The following is a 15,733-nucleotide window of genomic DNA, read 5'->3' on the forward strand; positions in this document are numbered from 1 at the left end:
GGTTGTTTACGCAATATCGTTTTGCCTTGATTGAAGCTTTCTTTTCATCGTGCGTCTTATTTTCTCGACTTGCTACGCTTAGTGTAATCGATTTGCGCAATTTGAATAGTGCATGTCTTACGAGCCCGGCTTACTATGCTTAGCGTAACCGGTTGGCATGGCTTACTGCCGCATTTGGCGGCGAAGTTTCCCACGGACGCAGGCTAGACCAGTTTCATCCGGCGGGTGCGATTTCCGGCCATCCATTTGTGACTCGCTGCCTATCGGCGCGCGCGAGCTGGGCGGCCGTCGCGCTCATCCTCCGGTGAGTACGCTACCTATCGGCGTGCGTATCCGGATGGGTTTGCAGCTCCCAGTGAGCGTGGTACTCGTTGGTACGCATGTCACGTTTTGGGTTTTGACTGCCGAGATCGACAATCCGGTGCGCGGACGTGATCCATCGATGACTTGTCGCCTATCGGTGCGCAAGGTGCATCGGTGCATGAGAGGGTCGTAGCAAAGGACGTGCGAGGCCGGAGGTCCGGTGCGCGGATCCAACTCATCGACGTTTCGCTATCTCTCGGCATACGGCCTCAACCCGTGCGAGAGCGTCGCGCGGGGAGGGTACGAATTCGGAGGTCCGGAGCGCGGATCCGATTTATGGGTGTTTTGTTGCCGTTTGGCGCATGGAGATATCCTCCTTAGCCCCCCGAGTTTCTTGGGTGCTCGTAGAGGAGGCTAGAAACTAAGACACCAAGTGTATTGAAGTGAAATGTAATTTATTAAATTATCGAAATGGTTCAAAAATTACATCCCAGGCCTTTGGCCAAACTTGAAATTGAAAATTGACTTTGAAAGTTACACGAAAACAACAAAGCGTGAAAATGGGCGAGTGAACATTTATTGATAATATTGCCGGAGATGCTCCGCATTCCACGGATGCGTGAACACGAGTCCCTCCATGTTCTCGAGCTCGTACGTGCCATTGTGGATGGCTCGGCGCACACGGTACGGGCCTTCCCAGGTGGGGCCTAGAACTCCCGCGCCTTGCACTTTGGTGTTTTGGAACACCCTTCGAAGGACGAGGCTTCCGTCGGCGAACTTCCGCAGCTTGATCTTCGAGTTGTAGTACTTCTCGACCTTCCTCTTCTGCGCGGCAAGCCGGGTAAGTGCGTCCGCCCTCCTTTCGTCTATGAGGTCTAGCTCGAGCCTGATCGCGTCATCGTTGGCGGCTTCGTCGTACTCCTCGATGCGCAAGGTTGGCAGCTTGATCTCGACGGGTACCACAGCCTCGACGCCGAACGCGAGAGCGAAAGGGGTTTCGCCGGTCGCGTTTCGGGCGGTGGTGCGGTATGCCCATAAGACCATGGGAAGCTCGTCAGCCCAAGCCCTCTTTCTTGCCTCCAGCTTCTTCTTCAGGTTCTCCTTGATCGTCTTATTCACCGCCTCGACCTGACCGTTGGCTTGGGGATGGCGGGGAGAGGAGAAAGTCTTGCTAATGCCAAGCTGTTCGCACATTTCTCGGAGGCGCGCGTTGTCGAATTGTTTTCCGTTGTCGGTTACAATTGACGCAGGGATCCCGAAGCGGCAGATGATGTTTCTCCAAATGAAGCTTGTCGTGTTCGCCTCGGTGATCTTTGCTAGTGGTTCAGCCTCTACCCACTTCGTGAAGTAATCGATAGCCACGATCGCGTGCTTGTATTGTCTCGGGGCCGTAGGTAGCTCGCCGATGAGGTCGATTCCCCACTTCGCGAAGGGTCGCGGCACGATAATCGGACACAAAGGGGCCGGTGCTTGACGCGGAATGTGGGCGAACCTTTGGCACTTGTCACACTTCTTGGCCCACTCGTGGGAGTCCTTTTTCAAGGTTGGCCAGAAATATCCAAGTCTTAGCAACTTCAATGACAAAGATTGCCCGGCGGCGTGGTTACCGCACACCCCCTCGTGCACCTCGTGGAGCGCTCTCCTCGCCTCCACCTCGGTCAGGCAACGGAGAAGGGGCATGGAGTAGCCTCTCTTGAACAAACTATCCTCCCTCATCGTGTACTTTGGGGCTAGGCTTCTCAGCTTCCTAGCCTCTTCTTTATCCTCGGGGACGACTCCTCGTTTAAGGAATTCCACGAGCGGGGTCATCCATGAGGGAGGCGGAGTCTCGTCAATGACTCCTACGTCGCCTCTCGAGACGTAGGGTCGGGTCAACACTTCGATTGGGACGCTGCCTTCGCCTTCCTCGTCTATCCCAGACGCGAGGCGAGCTAGGGCGTCGGCGTCAACGTTCGCCTCTCGAGGAACCTGGACGATCTCGAACCACGACAAGGCCTCCAAGTTCTTTTGGGCCTTGGACAAGTAGGCGATCATGTGTGGCTCCTTTGCGGCGTAGTCGCCCTTAACCTGATTCACGATCAATTGCGAGTCGCAATGGATGCGTAGGTTTTGGGCGCCCAACTTGTTCGCTAGCTCCAAGCCAGCAATCAGAGCCTCGTACTCTGCCTCGTTGTTGGAAGCCTTGAACTCGAACCGCAGGGCGTACCTCAACTTTTCCCTATCGGGATTTGTGAGCACAACGCCGGCGCCAGCCCCCCGGGCGTTTGACGCGCCATCCACGTGTAAATCCCAGACCGGCCCTATCGGGCCGTTGGTTCTCTTCCTTGACGACTCGCTATGGTCGTCCTCCTTGTCTTCCGCGGTCTTACTCCCCTCGTCGCCCTCATTGGTTGGGGGCGCGCTTGTGAACTCGGCGATGAAGTCGGCGAGGGCCTGGCCCTTAATGGCGGTTCTCGGTTGGAACTCGACCCCGTATTCGCCCAGCTCTTGGGACCATATCGCCATTCGAGAGGAGGTCCCTTTTTGAAGGGCCTTCTCGATGGGATGCCCCGAGCGGACCACGATGGGGTGCGCCTGGAAGTAGGGCCGGAGCTTTCTCGCGCTCATGATGAGGGCGAGGGACAGTCTCTCGATCTCGGGGTATCGGGTTTCGGCGTCGAGGAGCGCCTTGCTAACGTAGTAGACTGGCCATTGCACCTTGTCTTCTTCGCGTATGAGGACCGCGCTCACGGCCCTATCGGAAACCGCGAGGTAGAGGTACAGGGTTTCGCCGTTCTTCGGCTTCGCGAGGAACGGGGGGGAGGTGAAATAGGCTTTCATATCGCGGAATGCTTCCTCGCACTCTTCCGTCCACACGAACCCGTCAGTCTTCTTCAGTGCCTTGAAGAATGGTTGGCACCTGTCAGTGGCTTTGGAAACAAATCGCGTCAGGGCGGCGATCCTTCCCGTCAAGCTTTGAACTTCTTTGACCTTTTGTGGCGACCTCATCTCTAAGATCGCCTTAATCTTCTCAGGATTGGCCTCGATCCCGCGGCGGCTCACCATGTAGCCCAGAAACTTTCCAGACTCGACCCCGAAAGCGCACTTGTTGGGGTTAAGCTTCATCTTGTAGCGCCGCAGGATCGCGAACATTTCCCTAAGGTCTCGAACGTGGTCGTGGGCTTTGAGGCTTTTGACAAGCATGTCATCCACGTAGACCTCCATAGTTTTGCCAATTTGATTGGCGAACATGCGGTTTACCAACCTTTGATACGTTGCTCCCGCGTTTTTGAGGCCAAAGGGCATGACCTTGTAACAGTAAAGTCCGCGGTTCGTAACAAAGGTGGTTTTAATTTGATCCGGCTCGTGCATGCGGATCTGGTTGTAGCCTGAATAGGCGTCCATGAAGCTTAGCAGTTCGTGGCCCGCAGTGGCGTCCACGAGCTGCTCGATCCTCGGGAGAGGGAAGCTGTCTTTCGGGCAGGCTTTGTTGAGATCTTTGTAGTCGATACAGATCCGCCACTTCCCGTTTGGCTTCTTGACCATTACCACATTGGACACCCACTTGGGGTGCTCCGCCTCCCTGATGAAGTCGGCGGCGAGAAGTTTGTCAACTTCTTCACCAATGGCTTGGTACCTCTCCCCACTGAACGCCCGTCGCGGTTGAACGCGCTCGGCCACTCTCTTGTCGTCGTTGAGACGATGAACCATGATCTCGGGGTCGATCCCCGGCATGTCGGCGTGTGTCCACGCAAAGACATCTTTGTGTTCCCGGAGGAGAGCGGCGAGCTCGATTCGGGTCTCAGACGGGAGTTGGGCACCTATCTTGACCACTTGGTCAGGTTTGGCGTCGTCCAACACGACGGGAACGAGGTCGTCCGGTGTCTCCACCTTCCGACGCTCGACTTCGTCCCTTTGGTCTAGCTCTCCGAAGGTGCCTCCTTCCTCTAACTTGCACGGGAATTTGTCTCCGAGTTGGAAGACGGTGCTCACCACCTTCGCTTTCCCTTTTCCATCCACGCCCTGGATGTAGCACATCCTCGCCATGGATTGGTCTCCCAACATCACGGCGATCCCTTTATCGGTCGGGAACTTCATCATCAGGTGGTACGTGGATGTTATGGCCTTCAACCGATTGAGGGTCGGGCGGCCGACGATGATGTTGTAAGCCGAGGGCTGATCCACCACCAGGAACGACACGATGTGGGTAACCTCGAGCCCCCCCGGCGTACCGAAGGTAACCGGGAGGTCGATAGTTCCCTCCGTCATAACCCTCTCCCCGGAGAAGCCGAAGAGCGGGGTTGAGATCGGGGTTGGTCTTACCCCGGATAGCTTCATCCTGTCCAATGCCGATTTGAAGATTATGTCGGCGGAGCTCCCATTGTCGATCAGGATTCTCCGGACGAGGTTGTTGGCGACCGGGGCGGAGACGACTATCGCGTCGTTGTGTGGATGGACCTCGTACGTATGGTTGATGTAGTGCGCTATTTTCCCTTGGGAAACTTCGCGCACGTACTTTTTCCTTTGCGTAGCCGAGTCTCCGAACTCCGGGCCACCCAAGATTGCACCCACGACGTGAAGTTGCGAGCTCTCCGGCTCTTCGTTTGTCGCGCGGTCCGTGACAGTCACCGTCGCCGGACCTTTCTTCCCTTGCCGCGGGCGGCCTCCGTGCGCCGCGGCCGTCCCGATAGTTCTCAGGACATACTCTTTCAGCTTCCCATCTTGAATCAGGGCCTCAATCTGACGCTTAAGTTGATAGCATTCGGATGTCAGGTGCCCATGATCTTGATGGTAGTCACAGTACTTGCTTTGATCCCTCTTGGCGGGGTCCTTCGTGAGCGGGGTCGGGCTCCCCAACTTGTCACGGTGCAGAGCTAGGATTTGCTCCGGCGGAGTGTTCAGAGGAGTGAATGGCGAGAACCTCCGGAAGCTGTCGACATGCGACGGCTTCGGCCCGGGGAGGGAACGGCCGTTAGGGGCCTGGCTTCCCTTGTTCCTCCTCTTTCGGGGGTCGGGGCGATCTTCGTCTCGATCGTCGCGGCGGCGACTCCCCTGCCCTCCTGCCTTTCGACCATCTCGGCCATCGAGATAGTCCTCGACTCCCATGTATGTGCGGGCTCTTGTCATCAGCTCCGCCATGTCACGCGGGACTTGGCCAACAATAGATTTGAGGAAGTCGCTCGTGCGCACTCCCTCGGTGATCGCCGTGATGGCGTCCCTGTCGTCGAATCCTTCGACCTTGTGAGACTCCTCGGTGAAGCGAGCGAGGTATTGTCTCAACGTCTCGTCTCTTCCTTGCCGGATAGAGAGGAGGTGGGTCTTCGGCTTCTTTTGCGCCACGAGGGTGGCGAATCGGGCGAGGAAAGCCTCTCGCAAGGCCCGGAAAGACGGGATGCTTCCCGGCCTCAAGCTTCGGAACCACTCAAACCCCGAGCCTGTGAGGGTCAGGCTGAAGGCTTGGCAGAGAGTGGCGTCCGCCTGCCCCTGCATAGTCATCCACGTCTCATAATGTTGGACGTGGAAGTGGGGGTCCGTACGTCCATCGTAGGGAGGAATGGACGGTAACTTGAAGTTCCCCACGCATGGTTGCGCGAGGATTTGCGCGGCGAAGGGAGAGTATGATTCCTCGATCCCTCCGTACGGCCTTTGCCTCCCCGACTCCCTCATTTCGATGATTTGATTCTGGAGGCTTTGAATCATCGTGACCATGTCGAGCCCGTTAGCGGGGCCGATCGTCGGGGCCACGGGAGTCACCGGTTGGCGTTCGTTGGACGCTTGGTCCACGACGTTGGCCTGTGGTCGGCCGAGAGTTGCGGCGGGGAGCGCGTCCCTTCGAGAGTTTAGCCTTTGGCGGAGATCCTCCCCTCGGGAGTTTCTCTGCGCCGTCAAGCGCTCTCTAAGGTCCGCACTCGGTGCGGGGCGAGGCGAGGTCGCCCTTGGTCGGGCCGTCCGGCGAGCGCTTCGGCTATCGGCCCCATCATCTACCAGAGTCGCTCTCTCCTCGGCGAGGGGCCGTGTCCGGCCACCTCTTGAAACCGAGGGGGCGAGTCCCCGGGAATAGGACCGTGCCTGCTGCCGCACCATGTGCGACGGTCCGGCCAAAGCGTCGTTGGGCCTCTCGGGCCGCGAAGGGGCGAGGCTAGGCGTTGCCTCGTTGGTCCTCGACTCCCCCACATATTCGGAGTCGGAGTAGTCTTTGGCGGACCTATCCTCAACGTCGTAGCCGAGGAGGTCGGCTATGAGCGAACCATCGACGCCGGGGCGGTCAAGGAGCTCCGCAAGCCGCCGGGCCGTGTCCTCTCGGAGCGCGGCCTCGGGGTCAACCATCGGGTCTTGGGGCTGGCTCTCGCTGTCGCGAGGTTGCCCTTCAAGACGATGTACGAGGTGCCGAAGACCGTACCTCGAGCCAGTCGCTCGGGTACCCGCGGAGGTAGTGGGAATGTGACTCATCTTTCGAGAGTCGTGAGAACGAAGGGAGAAAACTGGTAGAGGGAATGCGTCGTCAAGGTCGAGAGAGGCCCTCCTTCTAGCGCCAAAATGTTGTCGCAGTTTTCCGGACAACGATTTAGGAACCGAAAATGGTTAGACCCAAGGCCGGACCAAGTGGTCTCACTCCGGCTCGAGCGTGTCGGACTTGATATCTCAAGTCGTCCCTTAGCTGTCTGTAATGTCTATCTCGTCCAAGCACCTGAAACACAAGCGAAGAGGTGTGAACTACAAAGGGGAAACAGAGGGGTTGCCTCTGTTTACCTCTCCGACGCTCAACATTAGTAGGATTGAGGTGGTTGATAGAGGTTTAGTGTTTGAGGGTCGAGAGTTGAGAGAAACGAGCGAGCTATGAGTTCGGCAGCGTTTCAGTACTCAAATTCGGATTACCTGGGTCGAGGGAGAGACCCTCTTATTTATAGGCGGCCAAGAGGTGTTTGAGGAACCCCTTGGCCGAGGGCCGGTCTTGGAAGGACGGCCTTGGAGCGCCGGCCGAGGAGGGCCGGCCTTGGAGCGCCGGCCGAGGAGGGCCGGCCTTGGAGCGCCGGCCGAGGGGGGCCGGCCTTGGAGCGCCGGCCGAGGGGGGCCGGCCTTGGAGCGCCGGCCGAGGAGGGCCGGCCCTGGAGCGCCGGCCGAGGAGGGCCGGTCCTGGAGCGCCGGCCGAGGAGGGCCGGCCTTGGAGCGCCGGCCGAGGAGGGCCGGCCTTGGAGCGCCGGCCGAGGAGGGCCGGCCTTGGAGCGCCGGCCGAGGAGGGCCGGCCTTGGAGCGCCGGCCGAGGAGGGCCGGTCATGGAGCGCCGGCCACGGCGAGTGCCGGCCCCGGACGAGCGCCGGGCTCAGGACGGCCGCCAGCGTGGCCGTCGTCGATCTACCGGACCGAGACGGACCGGTAACAAGGAGAATATATTTTCATAAATTTTCTCAACAACAAATATTTTATACTATTGTATAAAATAATATCCTAGATACTGATCTGACGGATGAGAGGAAAAATAGGATTCACTTGTTGAAATCCAATGTCTGAGATTTAATCCACTAGTGTGAACACAATAAAAGGAAATAATATTTTCTAGAATATTCAGGAATATTCTATAAGATATCTTTTAAACTGTTGTAAATATAGGGCTGATGAAAAGCAAATTTTAACCTAATTTGATCACAAATTGCTTGGACTCCTATGCCTAGGGTGTGCTGACTTGTGCTTCATCTCGCTCTCCTCGGAATTGCTTCAATTCCATTCTTAGAAATAAGAGAGAAAGTTCAGAAACACCCCGTTTACAGATCTAGTGAGATACAACGTTGCCCCACTCCTTTGTCTTATCTTCCTCAGATATTACGTTTCAGAAGACTTTGGTGTCATCACATCAAGTCCTTGAAGGAGGAGTTCCAGATCTGATCGTGTGGAGACTTGTACGTTCAAGACGAAGATAGATTGTGAAAGCTTTCGATTCGTGAGCCAAAAACTGTAAGTTTTCTTAAACTCGTCTTTCTCATCGGTTGCCTGACATATTGCTTGCTCTTATTAAATAAAGTAGATCTAGATCTTGTATATATAACCATGTTTTAATTAGCTCTTATTAGCGTAATTTTATTGCTTCCACTGCATCATGGTTGTTTTTTGGTGTCGTTTAATCAATTAAATCACCAACATTCAGAAGTTCCATCCAACGTCCTTGGTGCATATTCAACTCCTTTTTAGTGAAGAGATACTCAACGTCTTATGGTCTGTATATATGTCACAATGGACTCCGTACAAGTAATGTCACCATATCTTGAGTGCAAACACCAATGTGGCAAGCTGAAGATCATGAGTAGGATACCGAGTCTCATAATCCTTCAGATGTCGGAGGCGTGCGCGAAGACTTTCCCGTGCTATATCAAAAATTGTGCCCAACCCTTGCTTAGAAGAATCACAGTAGATGGCAAATCCGTCAATTCCTTGTGGAATAGTGAGCACTAGTGTGGTCGTCAGCCTGTTCTTCAACTCTTGGAAGCTCTTTTCACATGTCTCGGTCCAAAGGAACTTCTGTCCTTTACGAGTTAGTTGGGTCAAAGGCATGGCTAACATAGAGAATCCTTCCACGAATTTCGTGTAGTAACCCGCAAGACCCAAGAAACTCCTTATCTTAGTGACCATCTTTGGCTGACTCCACTGCCTCACGCTTTCACTTTGGCATTATCTACCATAATATCAGCGCTACTGATAACATGACCGAGGAACACAACATGCTCTAGCCAAAATTCACACTCCGAAAACTTGGCATACAGTCGGTTCCCTCAGCCTGTTTAGCACGAGCTCCAGATGCTACACATGCTCTTCGTTGGTCTTCGAGTAAATTAGAATGTCGTAGATGAACACGATCACAAACTTACCCAGTAAGTCATCGAATACTCGGTTCATCAGGTTCATGAACGGTTCTGGCACGTTGGTGAATCCAAACGACATAACCAAAAACTCGTAATGACCATATCGAGTACGAAAAGCAGTTTTCGGGATGTCTTCGTCTCGAACCTTCAGCTGATGGTATCCAGAACGCAATTCAATCTTTGAGAACACAGTCACTCACGAAAGTTGATCAAAAAGATCGTCGATCCGCGGTAACGGATACTTATTCTTGATCGTGACTTGGTTCAACCCACGATATTCAATACAGAGCTGTAAATAACCATCTTCCTTCTTAACGAACAAGAGTGGCGCTCCCCAATGCGAATGGCTCAGTCGTATGAACCCTTTCTCTAGTAACTCTTGTAGTTGCGTCTTGAGTTCTTTCAATTATGCTTGAGCCATACGATATGGAGCTTTCGATATCAGAGTTGTGTCTGGAATGAGTTCTACATTAAACTCAACCTCTCGATCAGGAGGTAGGCCTGGAAGATCTTCTGGGAAAACATCGAGGAAATCTCTAGCAATTGGAATGTCATGCGGTTGGGGTTTGACAGTCTTCGTGACGTCTACCACGCTCGCAAGGTAACAATTGCATCCCTGATGCCTCATCTTCACGGCCTTAACCGCCGATACGATTGGAAAACTTGATTTCCGAGAGCAACCTTAGCACTGCAATGGTGCATGTCCTGGATTTTGAAACAAAACCGACTTATTTCGGCAATCAATGATTGCATGGTGAGTACTTAACCAATCCATTCCGAGGATTACGTCATAGTCCACCATTTCTAATCCAATCAAGTCTGTCCTCATTATCCGATCCTGGTGTTTTTCTCCATAAGGCGTAGCCGTAACAAACGGGTACGAGAATTTCTTCTAATGTTCACCTAACTGACTAACCTTCCTTGATGCGATGAATGAATGCGTGGCTCCTGAATCTATCAATGCATATGTAGAGAAGGAGTCCACAAAAATCTGACATGTGACAGCGGTGGATGATCTTGCTCGCAATTCATCTTCACGGATGGAGAAGAGTCTTGCATTGGCCTTCGGTTGCTCTTTGGGTGTGGGGATCTTCGCTTCTGCATTCTTACAAACTATAGACAGATGACCCTCTTTTCCGGATCGGAAACACACCAGCGCACGACATAACATTTTGCCTCGTGCGATCTACCACACGTTTTGCACACGGACGACAAATTATTCTCGGAAGTTCTATGCTTCCTATTGGACGGCCCTGACTGCCCACTATCTCCACGTCCTCTGTTCTGCTTCGTCGATTGCGGTCGATTATTCGAGCCTTATTGAAACCTCATTATGTCTCCTCTATGCGGCCAATTCTCTCATCCCGACTGAGATCTGAATCTTTTCCTCGACTCACTCTACTTTGGGCCGGCTACTTCAGATGCTGCTGCGATGACTGGTTTCGGAGCAGAGTCTGATCACCCTCGCGCCAACCAGCAATCCGCAAGGTTCTCTGCATGAAGTTGGCGTAAGTGTGAGGTCCAGCATCACTACTATCCACTTGGCTCACGATATCCACGTTGATCCCATGCATATACTTCATCTTCCGAACCTGATCAATAGGAACCACGGAAGGAGCGAACCTTGCCAACATGTCGAACTTCGTCGTATATTCTTATACAGACATCGAACCTTGTCGTAGGCTCATAAACTCACCTACCTTGTTCAACAGGTTAGCTTCACTCAGATACTTCTCGTTGAAGAGATTGAGGAAATAAATCCACGTCATCGAGTTGACATCCTCAGACAACACCATCACCTCTCAGCAGCCCCTGATCTGCTGCATCTTCATGGCCCAGTTTTCAGCTTCGGCTAGATCAACATGGCCGTCAAACATCAAAGGCTTCTATTTATGAAACCTCTCATATACAGGCTCACCCACTGGAGGAATGATGCTAGGAATCTGGAAGTTGAGCTCTACATGAGGATCCACAAGCAATGGCGGTGGATTCTCACGACGTTTTTCGGGAACTAGAGGTGCTGGTCGCTGTTGAGGCAGCACGTTCAACCTCGTTAAGAGCTCTATGATTGTTACATAACAACCATAAATACTTATATTAAACATGATTTAAGAACGATATTACATAAGTATAAAAAATGGTTATATGAAAATCCCGGGGAATTTTTCATTTTTCTGAATTCGAAGTTTGAGTCTTATAATGACTCTTATATATATATATATATATATATATATATATATATATATATATATATATATATATATAAACACACACACACACACACACAGAAGCTCCTTGCTTTACATATATATATATATATATATATGAGATAGTATAGGGGCGTAGATTATGGAAGGGGTTCGACAAAATACTATTACATATGGTAGTTCTGATCCCGGATGAGTTCCCATTACCCCATAGGTCAAGAGATACACATCCGGCCTTCGTCTTTAGTTTTGACATTCACATCACTGCCATGCCCTTCACTACATTACCAAGGGTCATAAAACTTTGAGTAGATTGACTCAGCAAGTGAGAGTCTAACTTAGGAAAGAAAAGCAACTAATGTCATGTGATATCATGTGACGTGCAAACAAGCACATAAGAATAACGAGTTCTAGAGCATGACTAATGCGTTCATACTCTAATTAGTACTTGTCATCCGCAAGGCTACAATAATCTCCCGCTATTACATTCGAAACGACAACAGACTAGCGTTATACTTCAAGCAGCAGTCATCCGGTGGCATGAGAGTCATCCCATATTTTTCAGCAATGAACTCTCAATTCTCGATTGTCATCCCACTGCGGCACGCTGCACTCATGGGCCTCCGCTTGATTCTCCAGTCGACAATGGGCTCGTGTTTTACGAGGCAGTCCCAATGCAAAACTCGGCCTCCACCAGAGTCTCTAGCCGAAAATGAGCACGCGTTTCAAGAAACAGTCTCATTGGGATTGCGGGGCACTCAATGGGCCTTCGCTTGAGTACTCAGCGCCATCCAGACCGGTATGATCCTCAATACAAGTCAATGAATTGTAGGTACCACCGACAATAGTTCATTATGGTTTCGGTACTCTGCAACACTCATAGTACACACCTATGCTACTTATAGGAGAGCAACTCAGGATAAACCTTGAAAGAAATATCATTTCCCTTTTATGCTCGTCAGTGTTTCCAGTTGAAGGCTCGAGACGTGACTCCCGGTAATTCTAACCTCGATTCCAATCCGAGAGTTAATGATTGCTCTCCTGTCACCCCCGTTCTAATGGGTCAAGCGTAGAACTTAAGGGATAATCATATCACGTAGCAGAGGCTAGGTTTCACAATTCTATGTTTGAACTTATCGGGCGAATCCCAATTAAGTTTTCAAGAAAAGCGGCCGAAGCCTTAGTCATAGAGATTATTCGTGTTTAAGGCTTTCACCTACTCTTGTTTAATATCATATAAATGCACGTAAACAGAACTATTCACTTGGTAAGTAGTTGACTTAGGTCTCTGCACTTACCCAGAATAGTTTGCCGCAAAAGTGGTTGACTTCAGGAGTCGCTTCGCTTCACACACTTCTCGAGACTCTTGGCATGTCTTGGAGTGTCGAGAGAACTAGAATCCAAATTGAAACTTCATGAGTTATTCGATTCGGAAACGTTGAAGAGATTAAGGTTAATTGTCGGGATTCATTGCAAGTTGGTAAGGGGTTCAAGAATTTAATTTATTACTTTCCTGTTCTTTCGGAAATTAATCTTATTTAAGATCCGTACGCTTTCATACCAAAGAAATAGTACAAAATAAAATTCCAACAATTTATTTTTAACGAGTCTTAAATAAATAAATAATCCGAAATTATACAAACCGAGAATTCCAAGATAATTAACTGAAATTAAATTCTCGAACGTCTTTAAAATGAATTATTCACAATTATTTAAAAATAAATCCAAATAATTAGATCTACGATCTAACTCAAGAGTACTAAACGGTACAAAGCGATAAACGACACTCATGGGTTGGATCGGGATCTATTCTTTTCTAATCTTTCTATATCCGGCTTTGATGTTCTCGATCACGCCGGCTCTTGCTCCTCCCGACTCGATTTGCGAATAAGATGCGAAATTCAAACACAGATATCGAGTCAACCAATAATTTCAACTCAGACTCGAACCTTAAAATCCTAATTCTCGGTCTCTCATTGAGACCTGAGAGATTCCCAACATTTTGACCAAAAAGACGAACCATAATTCTCAATCAAACCAAGAAATTTCCAAATCGAACCCAAACTAAACAAATATCCAACCTCAATTCTCAAATCAAAACGAACTAATTCTCAAATCAAGACGAACGTAATATAATTCTCATATTCGGTTTAGGTTTCGGTACCATTTGGCCGAGTTCCGAACAAATGAGAGATTCAACTCAAGTGCGGCCGAGACCAACACGACCAAACACAACAAATTAACCAAAAATTCACAAAAAAAAAAACCATATAAACAAACCCTCTCGGAAAAACCATCAACGAGCCAACATGTCACAAAATTTCTTAATCATCACTAAATACAAAATGAGCCCAAACAACAATAACAATCTCATAAACAATAACACCACAATTTCAGAATTTCAAACTCTACAACACACCGCTAGGTCACATTTGAAAAACCAAATTCGTCCAAAAATCAAGAACAATTCCGAACAATCAATCTCAATCACAACCTGAGCACAAAAAAATCCGAAAAAACATCACTAAATCATCAAACAATTCTCATAAACAAAAACCACCAATTTGATGAACATAAACCCTAATTTCTCAATTTGTGGCCAAAATCTAGAAAAATCCGAAGAACGATTTCAAATTCACAAATCCGAGTAATAATCATCACAAATCGACTCAATCAACATCACTAACATACCAATTTCACGAAAAACCTCATTGAAATCAAAATCCCCAATTTGAAATCTCAAACCCTAAATTCCCAAATCAATTCGGGTAAGAGATTTCTCACCTTGTCTTCATGAAATCAATCTCTTCGATGCTCTCTCTCTCTCTCTCTCTCTCTCTCTCTCTCTCTCTCTCATTCTCCGACGTCTGTTCTAGATCAGCGTCCTCATCGGCTCAGGGTGTTCGTCCTTCTCAGCCAGAACGCACACGTCAAAGGATGAGGCTCGGGGGTTTGAAGCGTCGCCCGACCGCAGAAGAGGTAAGCGAGGAGAGGAAGACGACGAGGATGGAAGTTGATGATGGATGTGGTGAGTATTGTTGTGGTTGTTCGTTGTTTTACTTGTTGGCTTTGATTGTTTTTCTCTTCTATTCTCTTTTGCAGATTCGCGCGGTGGAGAAGAAGGAGATAAGAACAAGATCGAAGAAGAGAATGGAGAGGAGAGAGAAATGGGTTTTTATTTATATGAAGCAAGTTTCCATGATTTCTCATTTAAATCCTTCTTTTCTCTCACAACCTCGAACTGTCCCCACTCTCAAAATTTCTTTCAAACGGGTCCTGAGAATTATTACAACTAAATCCTTCATCACATAATTATTTAATTAAATCCGTAACCGAACGGATTTTAATTATATGATTTAAACAAAGAATTTTCTCGTTCGTTCTCGATTAATTTAAATATATTTAAAGTTTCTTGAAAATAATTCTCATTTTTGAGAATTTTACTTATTAAATTAATTTTCGGAATATATCTTCGGAAAATAATTTATTATTCGAGACGAACTCGATAAATCCTTTATTTATTCCGAGATTTTCCATTACCTTAAATATTTTAAATTAATTCGATAAACTACTAGGACCATAATTCACTAAGAATTTAATCGTAACAATGGAAGCTTGTTTATTAAACTTTAATTTACAAGTCAAATGATTCAAAAGTTTATACGTTCCACTTATAGATTTCAACTTGCGAGCTTCTTGCTTGTTGGGTGGTAATTCTTCGTGTTGAATACGTTGGCATTGGTTCCCACAAGAAGAGTAGTAGTCATAACTTGTATATATTTGATGAAATAAAGTCTTATGAAGACTCTTTCTTGTAACTGTTGAATAATTAATAAAGAGATAAACTTTCATTCATTCTTCCTTGTTTGTTTAAAGCTTTATGATAAACTGTAGTCTGTAGTCCTTAAACAAACCTAACAACAAATGAGAGTCAAATATATATTTGTATGAACAAACTCTTCATGGTTTGCTTAAAACAGTTTATTCACAATCTAAGGATCAAAAGGCTATTGATCTCTGTATGATTGTTAGGAGAATCTATGATTGTTAGGAAAAGAGGAAACAATTTTGTGACACATGCCACATAGTCATGGACAGCCAAGCATAGAGAAAAAGAGGAAACTATTTCCAACTTTGGTATTTTGATAGGAATGGGAAATAAAGATTGTGCTCATGAATATGTGATATTCAATATAAAAGAGGAAAATACCTATTCAAGGCAATCCATCCTCCTATAAATACCACACCTCATTCACAATGTTGAATACACAAGTTTTTGAGATTGAGAGCTTTTCTCTCTAGACTTGGCCGCCCAACTTCTCTATCTCTCTCTCTCTCTCTCTCTCTCTCTCTCTCTCTCTCTCTCTCTCTCTCTCTCTCTTTTGTTTTTGC

The 15,733-nt window shown here is 48.8% G+C and overlaps 1 protein-coding gene and 1 long non-coding RNA gene across 2 annotated transcripts; both read right to left on the reverse strand.

Annotated features, from left to right (window-relative positions):
* Nucleotides 1-9,072: 9,072 nt before the first annotated feature.
* LOC149404189 (uncharacterized) lies at nucleotides 9,073-10,305 on the reverse strand. The gene is made up of 5 exons (XM_089607437.1): nucleotides 10,051-10,305; nucleotides 9,902-9,972; nucleotides 9,558-9,796; nucleotides 9,280-9,285; nucleotides 9,073-9,185 (listed from the first exon to the last, which is right to left on the reverse strand). Exons 1-5 carry the CDS (start codon nucleotides 10,303-10,305, stop codon nucleotides 9,073-9,075), a joined length of 684 nt encoding a protein of 227 aa, XP_089463563.1.
* Nucleotides 10,306-13,651: 3,346 nt separating this feature from the next.
* LOC149404190 (uncharacterized) lies at nucleotides 13,652-14,487 on the reverse strand. The gene is made up of 2 exons (XR_016294470.1): nucleotides 14,126-14,487; nucleotides 13,652-13,835 (listed from the first exon to the last, which is right to left on the reverse strand). It is a non-coding gene; the product is annotated as an uncharacterized LOC149404190 (long non-coding RNA).
* Nucleotides 14,488-15,733: the final 1,246 nt, after the last annotated feature.

Source organism: Urtica dioica, chromosome 2 (genome assembly GCF_054948205.1).
Source record: "Urtica dioica subsp. dioica isolate 48M chromosome 2, U.dioica_male_clone48M_v1_H2, whole genome shotgun sequence".
NCBI classification, from domain to species: Eukaryota; Viridiplantae; Streptophyta; class Magnoliopsida; order Rosales; family Urticaceae; genus Urtica; species Urtica dioica.

Excerpts from the sequence above, each read along its gene's own strand:
- LOC149404189 (XM_089607437.1), bottom strand. The coding sequence starts at position 10,305 with ATGTTATGTCGTGCGCTGGTGTGTTTCCGATCCGGAAAAGAGGGTCAT. Across the intron at positions 9,973-10,050 it reads CATTCATCGCATCAAGGAAG|GATCGGATAATGAGGACAGA; the intron begins GTTAGTCAGTTA and ends GAAAAACACCAG. Across the intron at positions 9,797-9,901 it reads GTAATCCTCGGAATGGATTG|TTTTCCAATCGTATCGGCGG; the intron begins GTTAAGTACTCA and ends TCGGAAATCAAG.